The sequence below is a fragment of the Phyllostomus hastatus genome, unplaced genomic scaffold, assembly GCF_019186645.2.
Source record: "Phyllostomus hastatus isolate PE091 unplaced genomic scaffold, TTU_PhHast_1.1 phas_scaffold_129, whole genome shotgun sequence".
Lineage (NCBI taxonomy): Eukaryota > Metazoa > Chordata > Mammalia > Chiroptera > Phyllostomidae > Phyllostomus > Phyllostomus hastatus.
This window is the reverse complement of record NW_025334009.1, coordinates 34,390,195-34,417,388: the sequence shown is the minus strand read 5'-3', so window position 1 is coordinate 34,417,388 and position 27,194 is coordinate 34,390,195. Positions and strand designations below refer to the sequence as shown.

Genomic DNA, 27,194 nt, shown 5'->3' with positions numbered 1-27,194 from the left:
CCCCCTCTCCCTTCCTTACCCTCCCTCTAAAAATAAATAAACAATTTTAAAAAACAACAACTGTGTTTTGTGTACTCACAACTGTAAACCTCCTTTTGCCAACCCCTGTACATGTGATGCTATTTGACATTTCCTTAATATTAAGTTTCCAGATAGAAAATGTTTCTCATTTTCTCCAATTAAACTAATAATTATATCCTTATGTACCAAGGGCTTTGAACTAGAGAGACAGCCTTCTGTAGAAGTTAGATATGAAGACATCCATTTTTAGAAACACTAATCAAGCAGCACCAATTTTATTTTATAGTGTTTATTATAATAAAAGTTCCTTTTGTAAAACATTAATGATTTTGGTCTATATCCTATTTTTCATTTGGCTTTGAAACATTTTTACATTATTTACAAAATAAATGGCAGGTTTTTCAATTGTACATAATTTTTTCCCCTGACCCCTGGAACATTACAGTTTCAAGTAACTAAAAAAAAAAAAGAAAACAAACCCCAACCAACCATAAACATGGCAGACTAAATGTACTGAGAAGTACATAGTGAACATATTTATTTACCACAGTATTTGGAAGTCCCGATTGTCACTTAAGATTTTCATTAAGATGAAGTCATTCAAGAAGTTTCTGGGATTTCTCTATTATCCACGATGAGAGTATGAATAATCCCTTCTTTCCGCTTTCCACTACTGACAGCCTTTATGTAACAGTCATGGTTCCCAATACTGAAGTGAGTTTCTGTCCCATCATCTACAAACTCGCCCTAAGCAACAAAAGGATGAATTAGTGCTCAGAAATATTCATCTTTATCTAGGGCATTAACACCATCTAGAAGGGTGGCATAATGAAGTACATATTAGTTAAATGTTAAGCTTTGCAAAATTGTGTCCAGATGCTTTTATATTCTGCTATGGATTGCAAGTTCTGTGTGTGTACTCCCTACAATCTAAGAATCTTGTTTGGGAGAGAAAAAGTAAACACACACTTCACAGCTCTGCCTATACCATGTACTATGCAGACAGGATATTTTCAAAAGTAAAAATAAACATAATGGGAAACATTTATTAGTCACTTGTTTTTATACCAAGAACAGTTTACATGCATCATTTCATTGCATCTTCACAATAACCTCAAAGAAGTGCTATTATCTTCATTTTATAGAAATGAAGAGGACCTTGAAGCATGGAATAGTTAATAACTTGCTTACTAGTCAGTAAGGGATGGAGTGTTCTTAACCACTCTGAAAACCTGATTCCTCAGGATGTAAAGTGACTACAATAAAATACACAGATAACATAAAATCAAACAATCTACTAAATCTAGACTAGCTCTGGCCAATGCAGCAGCCACTGGCAATATGTAGCAAAATTGAGCACTTGGAACATGGTGAGTCTGACATGAGAGATGCTGTTTAAGTGTGAAATCTACACTGTATTTGGAATACTTGATATGAAACAATGTAAGATAACTCACTAAAAACATTGATTATATATTAAATAATACCAGTTTGATAAACTAAATTAAATATAAGATAAACTTCACCTTAAAACATGGCTACTAGAAAAATTACACTTGAAGGTCACATCTGTGGCTCATACTATATTTCTATTGAATAACACTACTGATCTGGAGTAAAAAGATAGGAGCCAAGTAGTACAGAGAAGGAAGGAAGAAAAGGAGGATTAGAAGATAAAAATGAAAGAGCCAGAAAGCAAAGAAACCCCAGTCAGCCTCAAAACCTGGCTGTGAGCTTCCTGGCAGCTGAAGCAGGCAGAGAAAGGTCCTGTAGCCGACATTAACTAACCAAAGCAAGCACAGGATACATCTGGGATCGAAGCCTTTTCCTAGCTCTAAGAGGAATTTGGCCAACAGCTCTTCAGGGGAGGCATACTGAACCCCTCTAAAAGGGTTGGGTCTGCGCCTAGAGTGCACTGTGTTCTTTTCACTCTTTTTCAGCCTTGAAAAATGCCTTTCTGTTGTGCTTCTGTAAAGATCAATTTAGAGGGCAGGGCAATAGTTGAGCAATACAGTCCCTCTAAGTAGCTTCTTGGCAATTTGACAGATACATAATCTTGGTCATGAAACTCCCAGATAAAAAGGAAGAGGAGAAAATAAGCTGTAACTCACAGGCAGCAAAAGCAGGTGTGCACAGTACTGGGGAGGCTGCCAGACACAAAGCTGCCAAAATTGCCCTGCAAACTAGGCTCTACTTACAATGAGGGTCATAAGGGGCTACTGTCCACACACTTGTGGTTTCTGGTCAATTATTGAGAAGTGGCCATCATGGATTAACATTATTTTCAGCTTCTTATTTACAACCACATTCTTAATATCATAAAACTATGTTCTCTTCACATTTGCACTGGAGAATTCCTTGAGGATGGGAGGGAATGTGATTCAAAACTGCATATTCTCCATGTAGAGAATTCTAGGGTAGAAAAGTAAGAGCAGAAGGGACCACTAGGTGTGGTGTTGGCCCACAGTAAGTACTCAATCCATGTTAATGGTAACCGAAGCTGTTCCAAAAGCAGTCATAAAATACAGAAGAGCTCTCCAGACCTCTGCATAAAAGAAGTCTTACTCAGTAGATTGACATTGGAGAGTAGCTCAGGCTCTGAGGATCAATTTTGAGTTAATCCTGGTTCAATTTCCCTTCAAGAATTACTACCAGGATTAAGAAAAAGAAAAGCATTCATCTTTGTAACTTTTGAATTCTGGCTTGGGCACTTCCTCAGAAGCAAACAGCTACAAGACCCGGCAGGGTCTACGTAGTCTGAATAAGTGCCTCTTCGCACTTCCCTGTACCTGCATTAGATAGAGGAGATAATGGCAGCAACTACAATTGTGCAACTTGCTACCAATGTGACTAGAGAAGAGGGCATCTCATTCAGCAACCCTGGTGCAGCAGAGTGAACGGCAGGTACCCCCTGCTTGCCAGTTGACCCCATAACGCAGGGGAATTTCCACCCAGTGATGTCAGGTCCTGGTCCCACACTCCCTGCTCCCCAAGATAGTCTCTTCTGCTTCCACTGCCCCCTCCCTGTGTTGTATATACTACACCACTATTATTTTCTTCCAGCTTGAAATTCACTCCTATATTCACCCCACCCACAGTACTGACAGTGCAAGCCACTGAGAGCAAGAGCCAGACATACTGAGGTTTAGGTGGGGACCTCATCCCGCTTGGCCACAGTGCGTGGGCAGCCTCTTGGCACGGCCAGTCTATAAATTCCACTTGCCTGCTGGGGGTTGTGACAGTGCTCTTTCCTGTCTGCTTTGTGTTGTCATCTGACATTGTGTGCATTGTCTCTTTTTCAAAAACTTGGCTTTTAGGAAAGTATCATCTGTTTTGAGGGTATGGTGTGAAAAAAAGCCTTCTATTCAAAGTGTGACCTGTGGATCAGTGGCACTGGCATCACTTGAGGAAATATTAAGATTTGCATTTTAACAAAATTTTAAGTGATTTCTATGCACTCGTGTTTGAGAAGCAGTGGTGTAAAGCTTCAGGAGGGCACAATTTTGCAGGGGAAGAACTTTCTAATGTGGGAACTCTTTTTTAGGATACAGCCTGGTCCAGGAAAAGAAAGGTGGAAGGTGAGGTTCATGCAAGTTTACAACTTAAATTGTTTCCAAACTCTTGCTGCCCAGGAACCTTCTGGGAACGGTTTTAAGATTTTGGAGTCTAGAGTAATTCATCTCTTTTGTTTTCAACTAAGGATGGTGGCAATTTATAAAACCTTCATAATTAGACAACGTAGTAGCATTTCAGCAGTAATGCACATGCACGGCACGAAGGGTGGTTATCAAAAAGCCACTTACTGCCGTCTCCATTTTTTTACCGTTGCACCAGACATCCATGGTGTCTTTTTCTGTAAAAGTAACAAATTTAAAAAGTTATAATCTATGATTAAAGATGAAGTCAACTCTGTATTATTTTTAGAAAGGTTTGATACACTGGATTCCTAAAAGTCCATTAACTTTTCATAGCTTTCAAATTCTCCTAAATTTGAAGAAACTGATTATTCTTTGTTCACAAAATCAAAGTGAAACAAAACACACTTTTAAGAGAAAATCCTGGTCCCGATACAAAGTGATGAAGACTTGTTAAACAAAATAAATAGTGCAGCACAATCTTTAAGGGAGGGTCATACAAATTGCTGTGAGTAGGGACTTTCCCGCATAGAACGTCCTTTAATACCTCTGACTTAGTGGGCCACCCTCGCCCCTCACACAGACCCAGCTGGATGATGGCACCAAAGACCACCCAAAAAGGCTGCCATGGGGTTCACGTAGTGTAGACAGCATGTCAGGGTTAGAAATTGAGCCTGAAATTTCTTGCTGGATAGTGAAGTAATCTCTTCATTTTTGTCATGATTTCATTTTTGGGAGAAATTAGTAGATCATAAGAAAAAATATAGGTATACCTGGTAGACTGTGCTGAGTACAGTGCTAACACAATAGAGCCAACTGCTGCCAGGAGTCACCCGGGCATTACTATGCCATAGCTCACTTCAGGAGGTGTGTATGTGTGTAAGCTCATGTGCACAACTGTACATGCATTTTGGAGACAGGATTCCCCAGACTCACTTTTTTGTTTTTTAAGATTTCATTTATTTATTATTAGAGAGGAAGGGAAAGAGAGAGAAATATCAATGTGTGGTTGCCTCTCACACTCCCCCTGCTAGGGACCTGGCCCATAACCCAGACATGTGCCCTGACGGAATCGAACCACAACCCTTTGGTTCGCAGGCCCGCACTCAATCCACTGAGCCACCAGCCAGGGGAGACCCACTTATTAATGTCAGTGTCCCGGCAAGTGGCAGGAGGGAAAACAGCACTCAACAAGCAACCAGGGGACGAGCTTTGAGATAATGAAGACTAGAGATGTGTATGACCTGTGTATGTACCAGGAGTCCAGGGGTCAAGGCTGAGGTACTAGTCTGGTATGATACAGATAGACCATCTGCTCTGGAACATGGTCTTAAGAGGATTCTTTTCTCCCCATACCTGGAGATGGGAGCCTCACTGAGAGAGTGGAGAAAGGACTTCAAGCTGGGCTAGCAGGAGAGGGGCCCAGGAAATATGATCAGGGCGCCCCAGTGGCAGCCCAAGCAGGAAGCACTTACAGCCACTGTTTCAGGGAAACCCAGCATGTCCCAGTGCATGATGAGAGCACACAGTGCTGAAATAAGCCACGATGGTGGTGAGATTGGAATTTTCCTTAGTGTGCCTACTGAACATGTGCATGCACTCACATTTTCTGTAACAGCTATTATTAACATGCCTCTGAGGAACGCCACTAACCAGAGGCCATAAAAGAAACATGGAATAAATTTGACTACATAAAAGGAGGAAAGTTTTCTGCATAAACAAAACCATGCACACACATAAGTAAAGTCATGCAAGAAATGACAAACTGGAAAAACATATTCAAAACTCACAACACAGACAGAGGGCAAACTTAGTAACATAAGGACTCCTCCCTCACAATCAAGGAGAAAGAGACCAGCAACCCCCCAAAATGGGTCAAGGAACATGAACAGGCATTATTGGAAAAGAAACTCAAAAAGGCCCTAACCACATGAAAAGGTGCTCGCCCTCACTCAATTTTGGGCAAGGCAAATGAAAGTTAACACTGAAATACTATTTTTCACCTAGCAGAATATCAAAAATCCAAAAATCCAACAACATGCTCTGTCCTGAGAACCTGTGTGGAACTAGGTATGGGAGTACGAAATGGCAAAAGCATCACGGAGGGCAACTGGACAAAATCTAAGAAGACAAATGCAACTAATCTTTGACTCAGCAATGCTGCTTTTGCACTTCTATGAACTGTTCCTAAAGAGAGATGTGCACTATATTCCAGGAGGCATGTGAATGAACAAGGTATTCAATACTGCTTTTAACAGTAACAGAGTAGAAACAGCCCAAGTGCTCATCACTTTGGAATGAGTTCGATATTTTTTTTACTATTTAAACTTACTCTACAGCTATAAAAAAAGTATGAGAATGTTCTTTATGTACTGATATGAATGGATTATCAGAATATACTAATAAATCAATAATAAGGATTTTATGTAATAAGGCAGTAATAAAATATTACTTCCTCTTCATTCCATCTGAATGAAGAAACACAAGAAGGATTCAATTAAAAATGGCTATTATCTATGGCTTCTTATCTTGGACATTTCTCGTGGCAGTATTTTTTTTCTGATATATTGCCTCAGTCAAAGGAATCAAAAGAAAACAAACAAAGGGGACTACATCAAACTAAAAGGTTTTTGTGCAGCCCTGGCTGGTGTAGCTCAGTGGACTGAGTGCCAGTCTGCAAACCAAAAGGTTATCGGTTCAATTCCTGGTCAGGGCACATGCCTGGGTTGCTCGATGTTTCTTTCTCTCCCTTTCTCCCTCCCTTCCCCTCTCTCTAAAAATAAGTTAAAAAATTGTAAAAAAATAAAAATAAAATTTTAAAAATAAAAAGTTTTTGCATAGCAAAGGTAATCATCAACAAAATGACTGAATGAAAGAACATATTCACCAATGATACTTCTGATAAGGGGCAAATATCCAAATTTTATAAAGTACTTATAAAACTCAACACCAAAAAAAAAACCCCAATTAAAAAATAGCCAAAGGACCTGAATAGACACTTCTCCAAAGAAGACATGCAGATGGCCAACAGACATGAAAAGATGCTCAAAGTCACTAATCATCAGAGAAATGCAAATTAAAACCACAGTGAGATACCATCTCGTACCTGTCAGAATGGCTATCATCAATAAATCAACAAACAACAAGTGCTGGTGAGAATGTGGTGAAAGGGGAACCCATTTGCACTGTTGGTGGGAATGCAGACTGATGCAGCCACTGTGGAAAGCAGTATTGAGATACCTCAAAAAGTTAAAAATGGAACTGCCTTATGACTCAGTGTTTCCACCTCTGAGAATATATCAGAAAAAAACTGAAACAATAATTCGAAAGAATATGTGCACCCCTATGTTCACTGCAGTCCTATTCACAATAGCCAAGATTTAGAAGCAGCCCAAGTGTCCATCAGTACATGGGTGGATAAAAAAGCTGTGGTACATTTATACAACGAAATGCTACTTGGCCATAAAAAAGAAGGAAATCTTAACTTTTTTGACAGCATGGATGGACCTAGGGAGTATCATGTTAAGTGAAATAAGCCAGTCAGAGAAAGACAAGTACTATATGATTTCACATCACATAGAATCTAATGAACAAAATAAATTAGTGAAATTTTCAAAACGGGTATATTTATGGAGTAAACAGGGTTGACAGGAACAGGAGTGGAAGCAAGATTTCTCAGTGTATCTTTTCACATAATTTTTATTTCTGAATGATTATCACCTATTCAAAAATACATGTTATACCCTGAGTGGAGTGGCTCAGTTGGTTGGGCATCATCCCACAAAGTGAATGGTCACTGATTTGATTCCTGGTCAGGGCACACGCTTGGCTTGCGGGTTCAGTCCCTGGTCAGGACATGTACTAAGGCAACTGATAGATATTTCTCTTCTTCTCTCCCTCCCTTCCCCTCTCTCTAAAAATAAATAAAATCAAATCTTAAAAACAAAATCAAAATAAATACGTGTTATAAATGAACACATTGATCTCATAGAGTCAAACCAGGTAAGGCCCAGGAGTGGATTCAGTGAATCAAAGGAGGCACTGGAGCATGTTCATCTTGGACCCTGCCCTCTCTGTCTACCTGCAGATTCCCTTGGCCCATGTGACCAACAGCCGTGGAGTCTGCAGATACACCCGAGCGGGTATGCACAAGGTTTCAGAGCACAGACTTTCCTCCCAACGTGAAGTTTCAGCACAACAGTACGTTTCTCTCGCTGTCTCTGCTTTCCTCCCACAGTGTTCATTGGTGTGGCGACTGCCAGACCTAACGATGCTGACCAGTGCTACCCACAGGCCTCCGTGTGCCTCATATCCTTTGAGTGGTGAAAAGGAAGGTACAGGATCTTTGTGGTCAGAGAGGCCTGTGTTCAAATCCCAGCTCTGTGATTTATTAGCAGTATGCTTCCGCAAGTCTGAGTTTCAACTGGCCTCAGTTTCCTCATGGGTAAAATGAAGATGATGTCATTTTTCTTGTGGATTGTTATAAGGGTTAGAAATAATTTACGTAAAATGCCTAGTGTAGTATCTGGCACAGAATATGGCCTCTCAGTATATTGTACTGTTTTTGTTATTAAGAGCTTTTCCTGGCCTTGGTGTGTTTTAACTTCTCAATGTAAAATCAAGAAAGTTTCATAATATAGTTATTGAAATCTGTCAAATAATAAATATGTAGGTAACTTTCACCACAAGACTCTAGGTAAGTCCATTCCTTGCCCATGTGCAACAGTAATAACCACAAATAATGTTTTAAAGGAACTCACTATGGGAGATAAATTGCTAAATATTTTATATGTATTCTATTATGCCTCACCCACGCAACTCTGTGAGGGAGACGCTATTATTATACCCATTTTACAGATAAGGAAAACAGGGATCAGAGGGTAAGTAATTTGCCCATCATACAGCTCTGACCCAGGAGCCTGCATTCCTCATCACTGATCTGAAAAAGGCAGGCCTCAGTCAGAAGAGTCTGGGGCTTGGTGGGTCCGGGAGGCAGAAGCTCAAGCAATATACATACTCCAGACAATACTGCCCTCACGTCAGTGAACAGTTCTGGCCTTGTCCTTTTACCAGATCAGCGAAAGGGACAAGTTTGGGCTGAACTTAACTCATTCAGGCTCAAGAGGGACTGTAAATGGATAGATAAGAGTGAAGACAGGCAAGGAGTGGAAGGAGGAAATGAAGAGATTTTAAAGGCCAACAGAAGCCACAGTGGATATGCAGATTCCTGGGCATTTAAAAGAAAACAAATTATAAGCTTGGCATAGGTTAGGTAGCCTTTTCTAGTTTGACTATGAAAAGTTACTGTCAACTGTCTTACAATTTAGGAAAGCAGCTGATTAAGTCTCTAAAAGTATTTTGTTTAAAGTTTTTAAAACTTATTAAAACTTATTAAAGTTTTTAAAACTTATTAAGGGAGAGAGAGAGGGAGAGAAACATCAGTGTGTGGCTGCCTATCACGTGCCCCCTACTGGGAACCTGGTCTGCAACGTAGGCATATGAACTGACTGGGAATCAAAACAGCGACCCTTTGGTTTGCAGGCTGGCCCTCAGTCCACTGAGCCACACCAGCCAGGACTCTAAAATTTTTGTAAAGGCTTGGTTTCATCATATGAAACCCAATCTGTTAAAACATATTGACACTAATTCTAATCCTTTCAAAACCAAAATTTCCATTAGTAAGTAATGAGATAGAATAGATCTCAGGTTTTATTGTAAAGTGAGGTGCTACATTACTAAACATATCATTGTGAAATTTTGAAAAATAAAGATGAGCCTCCAAAAGTTTCCAAAAACTAAATATAATCTTACTAAATGATCCAGAAATCAAGTTCCTGGTTATTTATCTAAACTGATTGAAAAATTTATGTCCACATATGTAAACAAATGTTTATATAGCAGCTTTAGTCATAACTGCCAAAAATTGGAAGCAACCAAGGTGAATGGATAAACAAACTGCAGCTATCCCACACAATGGGGTATTATTCATCAATAAGAAGAAATCAGCTATAATCGGCTATCAAGGCCTGAAAAGACATAGAGGAATCTTAAATGCATATTGCTAAGAAAAAAGAAGCTAGTATGAAAAAACTACATGTAGTATGATTCCAACTATGTGACATTCTGCAAGAGGCAAACTATAGAAATGGCAAAAAGAGCAGGGGTTGCTGGGTGCTGGGAGAGGGAGGAGGAGAGGGCTGAAGAGGGAGGGAGCAAGGGATTTTTAAGGCAGTGAAACTATTCTGTATGATACTGTAATGGTGGAATATGACACTATACATTTGGCAAAACCCACAGAATGTACAATGCAAAAGTGAACTCTAGTATAAACTTGGATTTTAGTTAATAATGATGTATCAATATAGATTTGCTAATTGTAACAAATGCATCACACCAATGCAAGATGTCAATAACAGGGAAAACTGAGGGGATGTGGGTAGAGGGAGTATATGAAAAAACTGTACTTTCTGTTTAGTTTTTCTTTAAACTTATAACTGCTCTAGAAAATAAGTCCATTTAAAAGAAGGAGAGAGGAAGGAAGGAAGGTAGGCACACAAAAAGAAAGGAGAGAAAGAAAGACTATGAGAGAAACTGACAAATTTATAACTTTAGAAGATAGATAAAAAAAATCCAACATATATCACAAACTTCCATAGGTAAGAAAACCAAAGCAAAGAAACACAACTAATACTAAAACTATAATTTAAGAAAACTTTAAAAAAATTGATTCTATACATTGAAAATATATATTCACCATGTACCTGAGAAAATAACCAAGAATTACCCTGATATAGTCTAGTAAAATTAGGTGGAAAAAAAAGGCACTTTTAAAGAGATTTTATTTATTTATTTTTAGAAAAGGGGAAGGGAAGGAGAAAAAGAGGGAGAGAAATGTCGATGTGTGAGAGATATATTGATTGGTTATCTTTCTCACACCCCCAACTGGGGACCTGGCCCACAACCCAGGCATGTGCCCTGACTGGGAATTGAACCGGTGATATTTTGGTTTGCAGGCCAGCACTCAATCTACTGAGCTACACCAGCCAGAGCAACAAAGCATGTTTAAGAGAAAGAAAATCAGAATGTCATCAGACTTTTTAAAAAAATCCTCACCAGAGGACATTTTTTCATTGCTTTTAGAGAGAGGAAAGGAGAGACCAAGAATGAGAGAGAGAGAAACAGTGATGTGAGAGAAACATCCACTGGTTGTTTCTCATATGTACCCCAACATGGAAATCGAACCCACAACCCAGGTATGTGCCCTGACCAGGGAACCTGCAAACTTCTAGTTTACAGGAGGACACTCCAATTAACCAAGCCACACCAGCCAGTGCTCACCAGATGTTTTAATAGTAACAGATTATGCCTGAAGAAAGTGGAGTAATATACCTAAGATATTTTTAAAATTTTTATTTATTGATTTGAGAGAGCGAGAGAAGGATCAATTTTATTGCTCCACTTATTTATGCGTTCATTGGTTGCTTTTTGTATGTGCCTCAATTGGAGGTTGAACCTATAACCTTCATATATCAGGATAACCAACTGAGCTACCTGGCCAGGGCTCTAAGATATTTAAGGAAAGAAAATGTGAGCCAAGAATATTATATCTAACCAAATTGACCTCCACGTGTCAATGTCATCAACATATCAAACTCAGGCAATATTGTTAATATTCCTAAAGAATGTACTAGAGAACAAGTTTCAGACAAGCAAAATGATCACAGTGGAGTAATAGAATGACTTACAGAATAACTATGGGTTGGAAGGAACAGAGCATAGTATATAATGGCTCTATGTTCATAGATAGAGTAAATTGGAAAATGATACAAAAATGTTTAAAAATATTTTTGGTAATCATATTAATGGTGGTAGTATTTGTGCTGTTAATGGAAACTATTATGTATGTTATGTGGCACAAAGCAAATAAGTAATTATGTCATATGCTAATTTATCCTCTTTTGTGTCCTTGAGAAGGATTCTCAGTGTGGAAGAAAGGGCATACAGATATTAGATGAAGTCCATCCATCCATCCATCCATCCATCCACCTTGCTATCCATTCATCTATATCATTTCCTTGCTCCATACACTGAGAACCTAAAAATAGTGAATCCTTAAGGTATGTATGCCATATTATGCTCTTGAAATAGTACTATTTTCCTCTAACAAAAATCGGGTCTTTTGGAGAAATGGGTGATTCCAGGTTTAGGCAGAAAATGTTCAAAATGATCAGCCCAGGACATCCTGTCATACCAGAGCAAGTGAGCTATCAAAGCCGACCAAGGATGCGTCAACAGGACCCGGGAGCCAATCTAAGGAGCATCCATCCCACTGGCCAAGAAGGGGAAACTTTGAGCATGAGTAAAGATAATACCTAAAATGTATTAAAATGCACAAAAAATGTTTAAATCCATGAGCTAATGATTTAAAAAACCTAAATGATCACCTTTTCGAGGAAAATAACAAGCTAATTCAAAATATTGAAAACTAATAAATAAAGGGAAAAGAAGCATTCTCTCCCTCCCTCCCTCTTCCCTTCCTTCCTTCCTGGCACATGCTTATTGATTTTAGAGAGAGGGGAAGGGAGGGAGGGAGATAAAGAAACATCCATGTGAGTGAGAAACATCATTCTGTTGCCTCTCACACATGCCCCAACTGGGGACGAACTTGCAACCTAGCCATGTGCCCTCACTGGGAATGAAACCCATGACCTTTTGGTTTATGGGACAGCACTCTGACCAACTGAGCCACACCAGCTAGGGCGTTCCTGAATTTCTTATACAAATTTTACCTCTGTATAACTAAAGAGTAGGTAACAAGAAGCTTCTCATTATAGAAGTATGTCACCTAATGAATAAATTATAGAACCAGAATACCACATTTGGTAAGTGCTAATGAATTCATGGATATAGGCACTAGGTATTAATGGTTGCAAATGTCATTAAGAATTGACAATACCATGTGTCTCTTGATACAACCAAGTATAAAGTAGTCTTGCCAGGAAAAAAAAAAACCTACATTTGACCAATTCTTCAGAGTAAACTACCAATTTACAAAAATATTAAAGACAGAGGAACATCACAGGAATGCAATCAACAAAATCCAGACCACAGGAAACTCTTCTAGATAACCCGACCCTGTTTCTTCAACATATAAGATGTACAGGAGTTTCTGTTTTTTTCCCCTAACTAAATGCATTTATTACTTGATAAACATTTTTCATTCTTAAAAGAATCTTTTTAGAGTCATTTGCCAGCATCTGACTACACTGTGGAATCTCAAAGGCATGGACAAGGTCTCTGCATCTCTACATCCTCAGTGCCTGGCACACTGACTGCTGTAGGTGCTCAGCCTTCTCTAAGGAAATACATCAATGAGTTAACGAGGCGATCTAAACAGTCTGAACTTCAGTGACATGAAGAGGAAAACTAGGAGAAACCAGAAGAGAGAAAAGGTAGTAATGGTAAATATTCAAACTGCGAGTTTTGAAGGCCCACAGAAACTGAGGACACAGATGGTAAATCTGGAACAACAGAACTTAGCTTAAAGTTCAACGGCTCCTTACTTTTTAATCTACTTTATCTGGACTCTGACAGTTTTGATCTGCTGCAGTCCTAACCCTATTGCCTCCTAGAGAAAAATTCCCTTCTTACAGATGAATCTTAAATTTCCAACTCCCTTTAGACATGCTTTTAAAGTAAAATATCAAAGAACAAATGTCTATGCCAATATCTGGTTTTTTAAGCCAAAGTTTATAATCCTGAAATCCACTGCTATAAAATCTGCCTCTTATTGTATATATAAATTAATTGATTAATGAACACCTTATTCACATAGAACACATTCAAAATACACCTGCACTTGCACTCTCGCCATTCAAAGCTTCCATGAAAGGTCTGGACAGTTAGAAAACTAACTGAACAGCCGTCATAAAAGCCAATACATTCTGAAGAAACAGCAATCACTTACCCAATACAACTCTAAAGTCCTCACCATCCAAATGTAATACCCATGTATTGGTGGTTTTTGATCTGTTCTCCATATACTTCTTGAGACTTTTCCCATCAATTTCCAGGGTATATTCATAAGCAAAACCACTGATAGCATCTATATTTATGGTTGCTTTTGTCTTTGCAGCTCCAACACAGAAGGTTTCTTTGCCCACTAGCTTGAACATCCATTCTTTTCTTATCTCCTCCTACGTAATAAAATAGAAAAATTGAAAAAGCAAGAATGGGGGAAATTTTAATATTTAATTTTAGAAATAATATAATTAAAGACAATGCTGGTTAGATATAGTTTTATTAATTTGTGATGCAAAGGTTATAAAAATAAAGGCATTTTAAGTTTAAATATTAGATGTTATATTTAATGAATTCTATAACTATTATTAGATCACTTTGTACAGCAAAATGATATAGGCCAAAATATAAAGATAACCACTTTAATAAGAGAAAAGCCTGAATTCACATATAAAGAATCTACATGAACAAAATCGACCTTCTCTGTATACCATATTTACAAAGTAGCATTTTTTTCCTACCTTCCCATCTACATATACTACTCGTTTGCCGGATGTGGTCCCATGTTCAAATTCAATCTTATGGACTCCATCACTTAAAGCAACATCCCAAACAGCTACAAGATCTGTCATTTTTTCCAGGCTATGAGGAGGGCTAAGGGAATAAAATACAGTAATTACGATAGGTCAAAGACAGTAATGGACTAGCCAATTAATCCTTCTCAAATGAAAACAGATTTGTAAAACCCCTGAAATTACAAATATTAAAGGATATTACCTAAGAAATCCTACTGGTACAGGTAAGTATCTTCTCCCTCTTAGACACTCCTCCTTTAAGATAAAACTACTCTATATGGGTGCACAGTCAGATAATTCCAAAGTCACCTTAATAGTAATAGGATTAAGAATCTATCAGTTTATCCACGATAGTATTCTAAGTTTGGCTACAGAATAATGCTGCGAAAGGTCAATATGAAGTCTCTACTTCTCCCTCCCCTCATTTCAAAAGCAGTATTTAATTTTGGATTTTCTTCTCCAGATCTAATCATTCCAAGACAGGAATTCTACAAAACTTTCATAGTTAAACCAATGGCTAGGAATTAATTTTAACAACAACCAAAAAAATGTTCTAATTCATTAAAGTAAGACTGAGAAGTCATGGAAGAAATGTCCTATAACAAAAATTAAAATGTTATGGAAAATAGTAACTTGCCATTACTATAGGAAACCGTATAAAAAATGAAGGATTCTAGTTAGTCACAAGTTTTCAGACCAATTTAAATATATAACATATATTTATATAACATTTTAATATATAACATATATTAAAACATAATATAAACATTTTAATATAAAACACATGTCCTATGTAAATTACATGTATAATACAAATATAACAGAAAAAATATTTTTACATTGATACGGGTTTTTAGCTTTGAGAGAAGTCACATTACAGCATCATAGCTCACAGGAAGTGCTCAGTGTGCCAGTCGCTGTTCTAAGGGCTTTACAGACAGTAACTCCTAGAATCCTCACCCTGAGACAGGTACTATTATGATCACCATTTGATAGACAAGGAAACTGAGGTTCAGAGAGGCTTGGGGCTTGTCTTAGGTCACAATGACAGTAAGTGGCAGATGGGATTTAAACTTAGGACTCTGGCTCCAGAGGCTATTCTCTTAACTACAACCCACTCTTCATTCCCTGTAATCTACTTTGTGTGCTCTATATCAGAGACACTAAATGGGCTTTATGTCATTTGGAAGTGCTTGCCAAGAACTTGGTGCTGAACTTGGGATTCGGAGATCCTACCTCTGGTCCTATGAAAGATGCCACATTAGTGATGGCCACCTTCGTGTCAGGTGTTTATTACCCTTGTTCTACACCACAGAAAAGCAAATCCATGCACTGTGCAATTTTACAAAATGTGTCCCTTAAAAAGTAGCCCAGATAACTGTTCTGAATGATTAAAACAATCTTGAAACTTTCAAAAGGTAGTTTATTGCAACCCAAGACATTTACCTTTCATCATCTTCAAAGATAGGACTGTCATCTCCAGATGCCATGGTTGGCAAAACAGTCTTTAATCCAATTAGCAGCCAGGAAAGAAAAAAGCAGAATTGCAGGCAAGAAAGATTGAGAGCAACAAAGATGACATCTGCAAAGGGTTTTTCTAACTTTGCAATTCCTTTCTTAAATTGCATGCAGTTTCTGATGAAACAGCTTTTACATCCAATAGAATTGCAATCGCTAATTTTTAGGAAAAGAAGTCATGCAAATTGGCTAATCATATTTTTCTGTGTTATGGATTTATAATTTCCTAAAACTAGAGAATAAACTCCAGTTTATTTTAAGGATTATACCACACCAGAGCTTCAAGAGAACTAGAGGTCCTCTGGGTCCCCTGCTTCTCGACTGAGGCAGAAGAAGCCCCATGGGTGTGAGGCAGTGAGCAGGTCAGAGAGTACATAACACTCCACGATAAATGGAATGCATCTTCTGGAAGTATCAATGTTACAGGTGGTAACAAATTTAAAATGCAATCTTTACATTAATTTTAGAAGGCTATATTATGGTAGAATATATAATTTTAAAAAATTTTAGATAACTTCAAAGAAATGTTGAGTTTGCAGGAAGCAGCCAAGAATATGCCAGTTTGCTGTATAACGGCAAACTTAATCTATCCATTTGGTCAAGTCCATTTCATTTACCAGTGCCAACAATGAATCCACAAAAGTTACGTGGTTTGCTCAGGTCACTAGAAGGGCCCAAGCCAAAACAAGAGCCCACAGTGCTCCTGTGCAACGAACTACACCGTAACTGGGCTGTAATGCGGATTGAGCTTTTTTACTGATACCCGAAGCACAGACATACTTACAAACATATGAAACCCTCCACATTTGAAGATTTGGGATTAATGGTGGTACCCCTGCCAACTCTACTGAAAAACAGGCTCGCTAATTTTTGCTCCCAAGATCTACCCTAGACTAGCCCTCTCCCTACCCTACAGATGCCCAAGGGTGCTCGCTCCTTGTTAAAAATGGGAAATCATCAACCTTCTTTGGTTAAAAATATCCAGAAATGACAAATTGTTTTTTAAAAGATGTTAAGAAAGAGATTAGCATCTATAAAAGCATTAGAAAAGGCAAAGAAAAGCAAAGAATTTTAGAATGAAAACTAGGTAAATATTCAAAATACTTTGTACCAAAGCCCTGGCTGGCATAGCTCAGTGGATTGAGCACGGGCTGCGAACCAGAGAGTCGCAGGTTCGATTCCCGGTCAGGGTACATGCCTGGGTTGCGGGCCATGACCCCCGGCGGCTGCACGTTGATATTTCTCTCTCTCTCTCTGTCTCCCTCCCTTCCCTCTCTAAAAATAGATGAATAGAATCTTTAAAAAAATACTTTGTACCTAAAATAAACTCCCTTTTTTATTAGTACCTTAAAAATTTGTAGATTTTTCTAGTCTTAAGCCCTAGCATATTTCCTATGAAAGTGGAGGGTGTCCTACAACTATGAAAGCAAAGAACACACAAAGCAATAGAGTAAGCCAAACAGCATAACATCAACTTGGATAAGGCATCCCTCACGGCAGAGAGAACTTAGGGATATTATTCAAATTTTGCTCTACAACTTTTAGAGGCTCTAGAAGTTCAGTAATTTCAGCATTCAAACTTGAAAGAATTGCCAAGTTATCCATTATAAGGAGCTTCAAGTATCATATACTAAAATAAGGAATGGTACCATCTTAACTATAATGACTTTTGATATAGGTATAAAAAAACAACACAACCAATTTAAAGGGAGATTAGAAATCAAGATAACATTTTAAAACTTTTTTCTTTAAATGATCAACATTCATTCATACAGTCAACATTTATTTATGGAGTATCTGTTTAAGGTGTAAAATATTTTCAAAATAGTGATGATGGCTGAACACCACTATGACTGTATTTAATGTTACCGAATTGTTAACACCTAAAAATAGTTCAAGTGGCAAATTTTATGACATATATATTTTACCATCACTTTAAAAAATACTATAGTATACCAAAAACTTGAACTGCACCAATTAAATGGGTGAATTATATGGTATATGAATTATATATCAATGAAGTTGTTAAAAACAAAAGACCCAGGTGCCCTGTCAGTAGTGTTTCCTGGAATGTGGTATCACTTCTAATTGAGGGATGATCACAGCTGTCCTCATCCCTGGTCTCTACCTTACTCATCTGAATGAGAAATCACTGTCACACACAGATCTCTAACTTACAAACTGGACTTAATAAACACATGTCATCTTCTCAATCCATCCACCATGATAATAGTTATCAGTCACTTATATGCCAGGCACTGACTGAGCTGGGCACTAAGCTCAGAGTGAGGAACTCCAGAGGCCAAAAGATGACGACAGCACAGCCATGTGTCTTGTAAAGGGAATACAGGGCAGAATGGATTCACGGAGAAAGGACCCTAACCCTGCCAAATGTGCGGGAAGGCCTGGGAAGGCCTTGGTTTAAAATCTGGGGGAAAGGAATCAAGGCACTGTAAGTTTTAAACTCTAATACATATATTTAATTTTCAGAACCACGTCACCAAAAAAGAAAATGATCATGACAAAAAGATTCCTTCTATTTTAGCACAAAACTTTGTAAATGAAAAGGATGGAAAAACAAATTCCCTTCATGTTTACGGATGCGAACATCACTCCAAGTTTTTTACAAGTCTTTAAGGAAAGCTTTTGAGTATCTAGTGACTACCTAGCCGCATGATCTTTTATCATCCCTTCCCTAGCCACCCAACACCTGTTTCAGAGTATGACTTAAACATTAAAAGGTTTCCATGATTCATCTAACCCCAGCTTCAATTTTGCATTAACTTAAACTTAACCGTATTGAGGACTACAGTGGTTTGTCCAAGCTAAAGTTAAATCAGTTTTTAAAATTACTAAGATACTCATAGTTCCCCTTTCAGCAAAAGCTCTGGCTCTGGGTAAGGCCAGCCATAAGGCAGGTCACTCTTTAACAAACTGGTGTTCACATTTTGCCCCCTGTCCTCTGTGACCCACTGGGACCTACAACGAAGTTGGTTAGAAAGTTCTTTACACCAGGTATTCCCAAATGCTAGTGGGGGTACAAAAAACGAGAACAATTCTTCTAAGAAGCAATTTGCAATATATATAATACTACAAGCCTTACAGAGGAGTCACTGCAAGCAATGATGCTAAAAAAAAAAACCAAAAAAAAACCCAGACGGAACACTGCTAACAAATTGCTTTTGTAACAGCTATAAACTGAAAACTATGTGTATGTTCACCATCAGGGTCGGATTCCATTAAGTAAATCACAGTCCTGTCACTCAGCAAACTGAAGGTCAAACCGGGGCCAGACTCCAGGGAAGGATGCAGAGGTCAACCTGTCACACAACGTCACAATCTAGTGCGGTCAATAAAAAGAAACGTGGGAAAACATTTAAAGCCGAAGGTAGATGCCCATGATGTATTAAGAGAAAGAAGCCAAGTTACAGCCGTTTCTGATCCAGGTCCTGCAAAAACAGCCTGATCGTGCTTACTGGGAAAAGGAGGGAAATACACCTTAATGCTAACCCAGGTTGTCTCCGGAGTGCAGGGATTCGTCTCATGTGCTTCCTTCCTTGTGCTTTTCCACTTTTTCAACAATAATATTCGACTTCAACAAGTACAATATTAACTTTACAGTTGGGGGACAAGGTCAGAGGTTGGAGCGGCTGATCGCAGGGCCTGGTCGGGCAGGGGCGCGCTGGACTCTGGTCCCCGCCTCTGATCACCGCCAGGCCGTCTCAAGAGGTCCGGAATTCATCCCGGCCGGTTCGGTGCCTCACTGAGGGCTCACCGCGGCCGGCCGCGTAGACGCCGCCCCACAGCTCGCTGCGCCCTCCGCCGCCTCTCAGAGATGGCGGCCGCTCCCGCTGCAGAGGGGGCGCCCGAGGCTGCGCGCAGGGGCATCCGGGGTCCGGGCCACGGTGCCGCACGTGGGCCGCGGGTCTCACCTGTACACAGTGGGCGGTGTGAGGCTCCGGGCCACTCCACGGGTCAGTGCGGCCTCCCGCAGGTAGGCCGCTGGGGCTTCTCCCTTCGCCGAGAACCAGACGCCGCCTCCGTAGAAACTAAAGCTTGGAGAGCGCGGGTACAAAGCGCGTGGATTGTTTGTCGCGTTTCAGGTCCCCTGGGGCGCCCCAGCCCCGCCCACCGTTCCGCGGGTGGCTTTTCGCTCTCGGCAGAGGCCCTTCCCGAGAAACACAGCCCCGCGCTGCATCTAGGCACTGTGCCAACAGTGTTGGTAAGAACCAGCGGTGGCAGGCGCTGGGCTGGACCCTGGGGATGATAACCTCCTGAGGCAAAAACGGACCCTGTGCCTGCACTGAAATCAACGGGCAGGTCAATCTGATCAGGGCATTCGCTCTTTGAAACCTCTTTATGGGTTCTGATGAAATATTTCTGTAGTTTAGAGATGCATACTCCTTGCGGGAGGCATAACGCCCGTGTATGATATAGTTCTTACCTACCTGGCTTCATTTAGAAACGCAGATGATGCGAGCTCCTTCTGCCCTCAGGGCCTCTCCAGTGCTCCTGGCTTCTTCCCTTAGGTAATGTTCATTTTGTTGTTGAGATTCCAGGGTTGTCCAACCTTTTGGTGTCTCTGGGCCACACTGGAAGAAGAAGAGTTATCTTGGACCACACATTAAATACATTGTGACACGTAATCACACACACACAAAAACTCACACTGTTTTAAGTAAATTTACAACTTTGTTTGGGGCTGCATTCACAGCCCTGGGCTGTGTGCAGCCCACACTCTGTGGTTTGGACACCCCTGGATCACTTCTTAGGGAAAACTCTCCTGGCCCCTAAGACTTGCAGCACCTGTAATTCTCTTCGTCCCTTTCAAGGTATGCAGTTTTTTGTGTAATTTTTGCTGAATGTGTATCTTGTTTTAAAAAAAGGTTTTACTAGAGGGGAAGGAAGGGAGGCAGGGAGAGAAACATTGATGTGAGAGAGAAAAGAGAGAAAACATTGATCTGTTGCCTCTCTTAGGCACCCCAAGAGGGCACAGAACAGCAACCCCCAACCCAGGCGCTTGGGCCCACCAAGAATCAAACCAGTGACCTTTCGCTTTGTGGGAGGACGCCCAACCGAGTCACACAGGGTCAGGGCCTGAATGTGTCTCTTAGTAGGTCTGTGAAGGCAGGGACCATGGTTGCTTAGCTGTCATTCTTTTATCTCCCACATTTGCATAGTGTAGGCTCACACAGAGTAAGCTCTGATAAATATTTGTTGAATGACCAAATGAAGATCAGGCCTGGGTAATGTTTTAGGTGGCCTTGGATTTCACTCTAAGGAGGGGACAATGTCGCCTGCAGAGAGGGACGAAGGTTGTTGAGTGGGCCACCTGAGAACAGCGGTGAGGGGTCCCTGTGGAGAGTGGGCCCAGCAACAAAGCAGAAACATGCAGTGTTCTGGAGGGGTTCTGAGGGCCCAGCAGATTTGGGGGCAGAGAGGCATCCTGACCTCTTATGTAATTTCTTCTTACAGCTTGATGTCAATGTAAAGGACTGTCTCACCTTTGGGGTTATAGGGTGGATTTGTTTCTACAATCTATGCCAGTATGTGAGTGAAGGGGAGTTGGGAGGCAATAGGGAATAATCTATTGATTAGAGTATCCAGTCTACAAACTAGTAATAGTTTGAATTCTTTTTTTTTTAAGAGAGAAAAACATCAGATGTGAGAGAGACATACATTGATTGGTTGTCTCTTGTATGCTCCTAGACCTGGGATCGTAAGTGCCTGAACCTGGGATCTAGCTTCCAGACAGGGGTTTGAACGCACAGCCTAGGTATGTGCCGGACTGGGAATTGAACTGGCAACCTTTTGGTTACAGGATGATGCTCCCACCAACTGAACCACATTGACCAGGGCAATAACTGAATTCTTAAGCAAATTACGTTGCAGGAATTCTGCTTAGTAAGCACTGGTTTCTTATTTGCTGCTCTATATTGAAAGTCCCCTGAGACAAAGACTTTTCATATTTGTATTTTCTTCTGCACCAGTATCTTGAACAGTGAGTTTAAAATAAATGATTGCTGAAAGAATGAATTAAAGGGAAAAGGTAAAAGGCTCCAGAGTGGTGAAATTTCCAGAGCTGGGACAAGGCTGGGTGAAGACATCTCCTTAATTCTTTTTCCCTAGTCCTTAGTTCTTCTTAGAAACAATTCTAAGTTGTTGGGTTAGGACCAGGAAGTCTTGGATAGGGAGTAGATCACAGATGTGTTAATGAAGGACCATATTTTCTTATAAAACTTTAGAAATTGGGCTATCTTTAACAAAACCAGTGGGGTAATTTATTGAATGCTTGCTATGTGCCTTTATATTATTGCCTATAGTTCTTTTTTTCTTTTTTAAAAGATTTTATTGATTTATTTTTAGAGAGAGGGGAAGGGGAGGAGAAAGAGAGGGTGAGAAACATCAATGTGTGGTTGCCTCTCACATGCCCCCTTCTGGAGACCTGGCCTGCAGCCCAGGCATGTGCCCTGACCAGGAATCAAACCAGCCACCCTTAAGTTCACAGGCCCATGCTCAATCTGAGCTAGGAGAGAAACACTGATGGCACACCAGCCAAGGCCCATTGCCTATAGTTCTTACAACAGCCAGTGACTATATTTACACTAAATTACAGAGAGACTGAAAGCCCTTCAGGAGTTATAGGGCCAGTATGTGGAGCCAGGCCTGTGGAATTTGAAAAGTTCATGTTAATAGGGCCTTATTAGAAAAGTGTTAATTAAGATTGAAGAAAAATCTGGGCCCTGTCTTTAAGGCCTAGAAAGTTCCTCTGCCTCGGGAGACCAGGGCGAGCTCATAAGGTACACCCGGGTCTGCACCCAGAATAGGCAGTTTGTGATTTCACAGGTGACTTGTTCTGTGCCACTATTTTCTCTTTGGGTGTAGTGTCTGGGATACCTGGAACTAAGGAACATACCAGTTTGGGTTGCATTTTCCACCTACTCATTCCCTGGGCCCAGGACACTGGAGGCAGGAATAGTACTTGTTACCAGACAGGATTGTTATGGAAAGAAAGAAAGCCAAACAAAACATTGTGAAAGGCATTGAAAGTGAGTACAAAACACACTCATTCATTTAGACTGATCCTGCCTTTGACTTTATTCTCACTCTCAGATTGTTTCCTTGATTCCCAGGAAGTACCTACATACTGCTCTTTCTTCTTAAATGGCCTCTCACCAATTTGCCCAAAGATATCAGTGATTTATGTTAAGAGAGAAGCTAAAAATGCTTTCATTCACAATAGTCCATGTTTTTTTTTAGCCTCCTTTTGAAAAAGGGATTGTTAATGGATTGACTGATTTTCAGAACTTTTTGAACAGCATGAATAGAGATCAAAATAAAAGGAAAAGTTACATAGTCTGATACCTACACATTTAAAATTTTAATGTGCCCTTCCAGCATTGTTCCAGTGTGATTACTGGCTCTGTGTTAAAGGAAGAGGCACCAGTGCTTTATGCAAGACCCCAGGGCCCAGGTTTCAGGTCTTAGAGGATTGTGTGTCAGAACCAGTGTCAGTAACTACAGCCTCATGCTGCTGGCCATGCTCTCCCTCAGTTCAAGGAGGCTGTGGCACAAATGCAGAGAGACCTCTTATATGTGTCTGGAAAAAGTCCAGCCATTATAAATATGAGAATGGCTTACAGGACTTCACTGTACTAATCAGTGGGGGCGGTAGATGCTATTGAGTAAGCATGTGTACTCTGTGGCTGTCCCCCATTCAAAATGACTGAGCAAGCCCTGGCTGGTGTGGCTCAATGGGTTGAGTGCTGACCTGTGAACCAAAAAGTCACTGGTTTGATTCCCAGTCAGGGCAACTGCCTGGGTTGTTGGCCAGGTCCCTAGTTGGGGGCCTGCAAGAGACAACTGATTGATGTATCTCTCACACATCGGATGTTTCTCTCCCTCTCTTTTTGCCTCCTTTCCCCTCTCTCTAAAAATAAATAAAATCTTCATAATGACTGAGTAGAGCAAAAATCTGCATCAAATTTTGCATTAAGCTTGAACATCTTTCTGCAGAAACTATGTGGATGATTCAGAAGGCCATAGATAGCTATGGGCAACTGGTGATTGGCAGTTTCATCATGACAATGCGCCTGCTCATACATCATGTCTAACATGGAGATTTTTGGCAAAAACATCAAATCACCCAGGTGATTCAGCTCTGTACAGCCCATATTTGGTGCCCTGTGACTTCTGGCTTTTCCGAAAACTAAAATCACCTTTGAAAGGGAAGAGATTTCAGACCATCAATGAGGTTCAGGAAAATACGATAGGGTTAATGATGGTGATTGGGAGAACTGTGTGAGGTCCCAAGGTGCCTACTTTGAGGGGAATGGAGGCATCATCGGCCTATGTACAGTGTTTCTTGTATTTTGTTATCTTCTTCAATAAAATGTCTCTTTTTCATATTGCACAGCTGGATACTTTCTGGACAGGCCTCATATATGTAAATGTTCTTGGGCATGATACAGTCCTGCTTTTAAAAATTATTTAAATGGTACCATGAATGGCAGCTGGGAATTTGAGTGGAAGATAGGATTGTAGGGAATCTCATCCTTTGGATTTCATTTCACCATCATCACTACATAAAACGGTTCAGTATTGACCGTTATACAGCAGGCACTGTGACAGGGAATATAACAGTGAACAGCACTGCTGGTTTTTCCTCACTCATAAGGTTTATGTTCTAGTGGAGGAGACAGTCACAAAAAATGAGCACACAGGTTATGGTTAGTTGCCTCCAAGATGGCTCCCAATGATCCCTGCTTCCTGGGCTCACACCCTGTGCAGTCCTCTCCCACATTTTCCCAGGGTTGGTCTTGTGATTGGGAGCAACAGGTTCTAAAAAAAGAGTTCAGCTTCTGTAGCTTTTCACACATTCTCTTAGATCACCCCCTCTGTGGGAAGTGCCGTGTTGTGGGACACTCAGGCAGCCTGTGAAGAGGCCCACTTGGCAAGGAATGAACTGAGGCCTGCCAACAACCACATGTATGGATTTGGAAGCAAATTCTTCTGCTCCCGCTGAACCTTGAGGTGACTGTGGCCCTGGTCAATAGGTTGACTGCAATCTCATGAAAGATTCTGTCAGACCATCCAGCTAAGCCACTCCGGTATTTGTGGCTCACAGAAACTTTGAGAGAATAAATGTTTGTGTTAAGCTGCTGTGATGAGGGATAATTTGTTGTTATACACCAATAGATAACTAACACAGAGACAGATGAAATAATTGCAAATGAAAATAAGTGCATACACCAACTTATGGTAGAGCAGATGCCCATGATGAGACGTGGCATGGTCAAGTGGTTAATGAAATAGGCTTTGGAGCCAGAATTTTAATTTCAGATCCTGACTCTGAAGTCTTTTTTTTTCCCTTCTATTTCCTAATTTCATAATTTGTAATATAATTTATAAAGATAATAATAGTATTTACAGTTGTGAAGAGTCAACAATTAGAAGATGAAAGTGTACTTAGCCCAGAGCCTGGCACATTTTAAGGGCTCAATTAATATAACTATTGTTATTCTGTATAGATTCTCAAACATCTATTATTAATATATTAGCCTGTGCTTTTTGCTTATTGTCCATATTAGAAAATGGCTATTGATGGTAAATGCCACCTGTATAGTTCTAATTCAGATTTAACAATGCAATTTAATACTGCACTGAATACCTACTGTGTGCTAGGGACTATTCTGAATGCTGGAAAAAGTAAGATATGACCCATTTCCCCAGGAGTTCAAATTCTCATGGGGGAAACAAAGAAATGTATAAACAAATAAAGGATTTGAAAAGACTCGTTAATCAGAGAAGCTCCAAGAATTCATCACCAAATACCATTCATATTTAATGTATTCCTAGTGGTGGAAAGAAACCTCATAGTTCAATACCCACAAGAAGATTTGAGAGCCAGTTTAGCAGTTTAGAAACAAAACGGTCTGTTTTAATTGCTAACGAAGGCTATAATTTATACTGAGAAGTCAAACCACAGAGGAAAGCAGTAAGCTGAAAAGAAGGCAGGCTTTGGATCTCAGCTTAAATGTCACTTCCTCAGAGAGGCCTCCACCATGCACTCCCATTCTCTTCCTTCACAGCACTTATCATAATTACATACTTCTTTGTATTTGTTTCATATTTCTCTTCCCAACTAAACTGTAAGTTCCCCGGAGGCAGGAACCACATCTGGTTTACTCACAACTGTAAACCCAGCATCTAGTTCAATCCCTAATACATAACCAGTGCTTAATAAATTTTTTTGTAAATGGCTGAATGTTAAATAAATGTTTAGAACCATTAGAATCCTGGTGGGTGAGTGAGGCCCATAGAAAACTCTTGAGACCAGCACAGCAGGATGCCAAGATGAAGACTGAACTTGTATGCAGTCTTTTCCTTCTCCAGCAAAATGAGGTGCTGGACAGGCTCTACCTTGATGGTCCATAAGAAGGGAGTTTCTTTGGAGGACAGTGCTACAGAGCTTCCTCCTCTTCACTTGCTAGACACAAAATCCATGAGTGATGAGAGGGAGGCTCACTATTGGTAGGAAATAGAGAGCCATCAGGCTTCCTGTGCTTCAAAGACTGTGAGTGCTGGTGATCTATTCATCTAGCATCCATTGTCCTCTCACTGAGCTCAGGACTCCAGTTTTACTTAAATCGTCATATCACCTCCCAACCCATGTGATTCAAAGAACACCCAACCCACTGCCAATTCCAATTATGGTAACCCCTTTTTCCTTCTGGAACTCAGGATATGTTTGCATGGGGGCCAGACACAGCTGCCTGGAATAAGGATAAGAATGGGCCTGAAAGTATTGTACCCAAATTGCTATGACTCTGAGACCTTCTTGTGAGAGACACCGTGGCTGTTATCTGGGGAAGCCTGTTGGTCTTTGTGGGACCTGCAAGGCTACAAACCTGCATCATTTAGCCAGTTGGAAAAGTGCAGGTCGTCAACAGCGACACTCTGTGGCTGTAAGAGGCAATGACAGTGGTGGCAGGTGAAGGACCTGGCCTTCTCTTTCAGGGAGTGGAAATTGGATTTTCCCTTAGGAATTTTTGGATCACTTAATCCCCTACCAGTTTTTTTAAAAATGGTGGGCATGGATCCTATTTGTGTATCCTTAACTTATTAAATGGAGCAGTAGAGAACTGAGCTGATTTTCTTTTGTGGGAAAAAAGTAAAGCAGCAATCATGTTTGTTCCCTGTGGAGCTGGGGTTTTGTTGTTGTTGTTTGTTTTTACAGCTTTCACTGATATCAGGATACAAGAAAATTAGGCCGGCAGACACCCAAACACTTTTCCATTTAATAGCCATTTTGAAGACTTGTCTATTGTTTCCTATCACCTTCTGGATGAAGTCCCAGCTCCTTAGCATACCTCCTAAGGCTTTCCTCCTCAGCCTCTATAGTGATGAAGCACATTCCTCAGCT

The 27,194-nt window shown here is 40.2% G+C and overlaps 2 protein-coding genes across 5 annotated transcripts in view; one reads left to right on the top strand and one right to left on the bottom strand.

Moving 5' to 3' along the window:
• Nucleotides 1-293: 293 nt before the first annotated feature.
• Nucleotides 294-19,880, bottom strand: FAIM (Fas apoptotic inhibitory molecule). 4 transcript variants are annotated; one of them, XM_045857217.1, is made up of 6 exons: nt 19,702-19,880; nt 15,698-15,756; nt 14,198-14,330; nt 13,624-13,852; nt 3,825-3,874; nt 294-768 (listed from the first exon to the last, which is right to left on the bottom strand). In XM_045857217.1, the coding sequence occupies exons 2-6, from the start codon at nt 15,739-15,741 to the stop codon at nt 622-624; spliced, it is 603 nt and encodes a 200-aa protein (XP_045713173.1). In that variant the 5' UTR covers nt 15,742-15,756; nt 19,702-19,880; the 3' UTR covers nt 294-621. The 4 variants fall into 4 exon arrangements, with proteins under 4 accessions (XP_045713173.1, XP_045713176.1, XP_045713175.1 ...); XM_045857220.1 differs by lacking the exon at nt 15,698-15,756 and having other exon boundaries at nt 19,702-19,857; XM_045857219.1 differs by lacking the exons at nt 15,698-15,756; nt 19,702-19,880 and adding an exon at nt 19,280-19,601.
• Nucleotides 19,881-19,952: 72 nt separating this feature from the next.
• Nucleotides 19,953-27,194, top strand: part of CEP70 (centrosomal protein 70) — a 69,730-nt gene continuing 62,488 nt past the window's right edge. The window contains exon 1 of the mRNA XM_045857216.1: nt 19,953-19,991. The gene's annotated coding sequence lies outside the window, so the exon portion shown is untranslated. The remainder of the gene's footprint in view (nt 19,992-27,194) is intronic.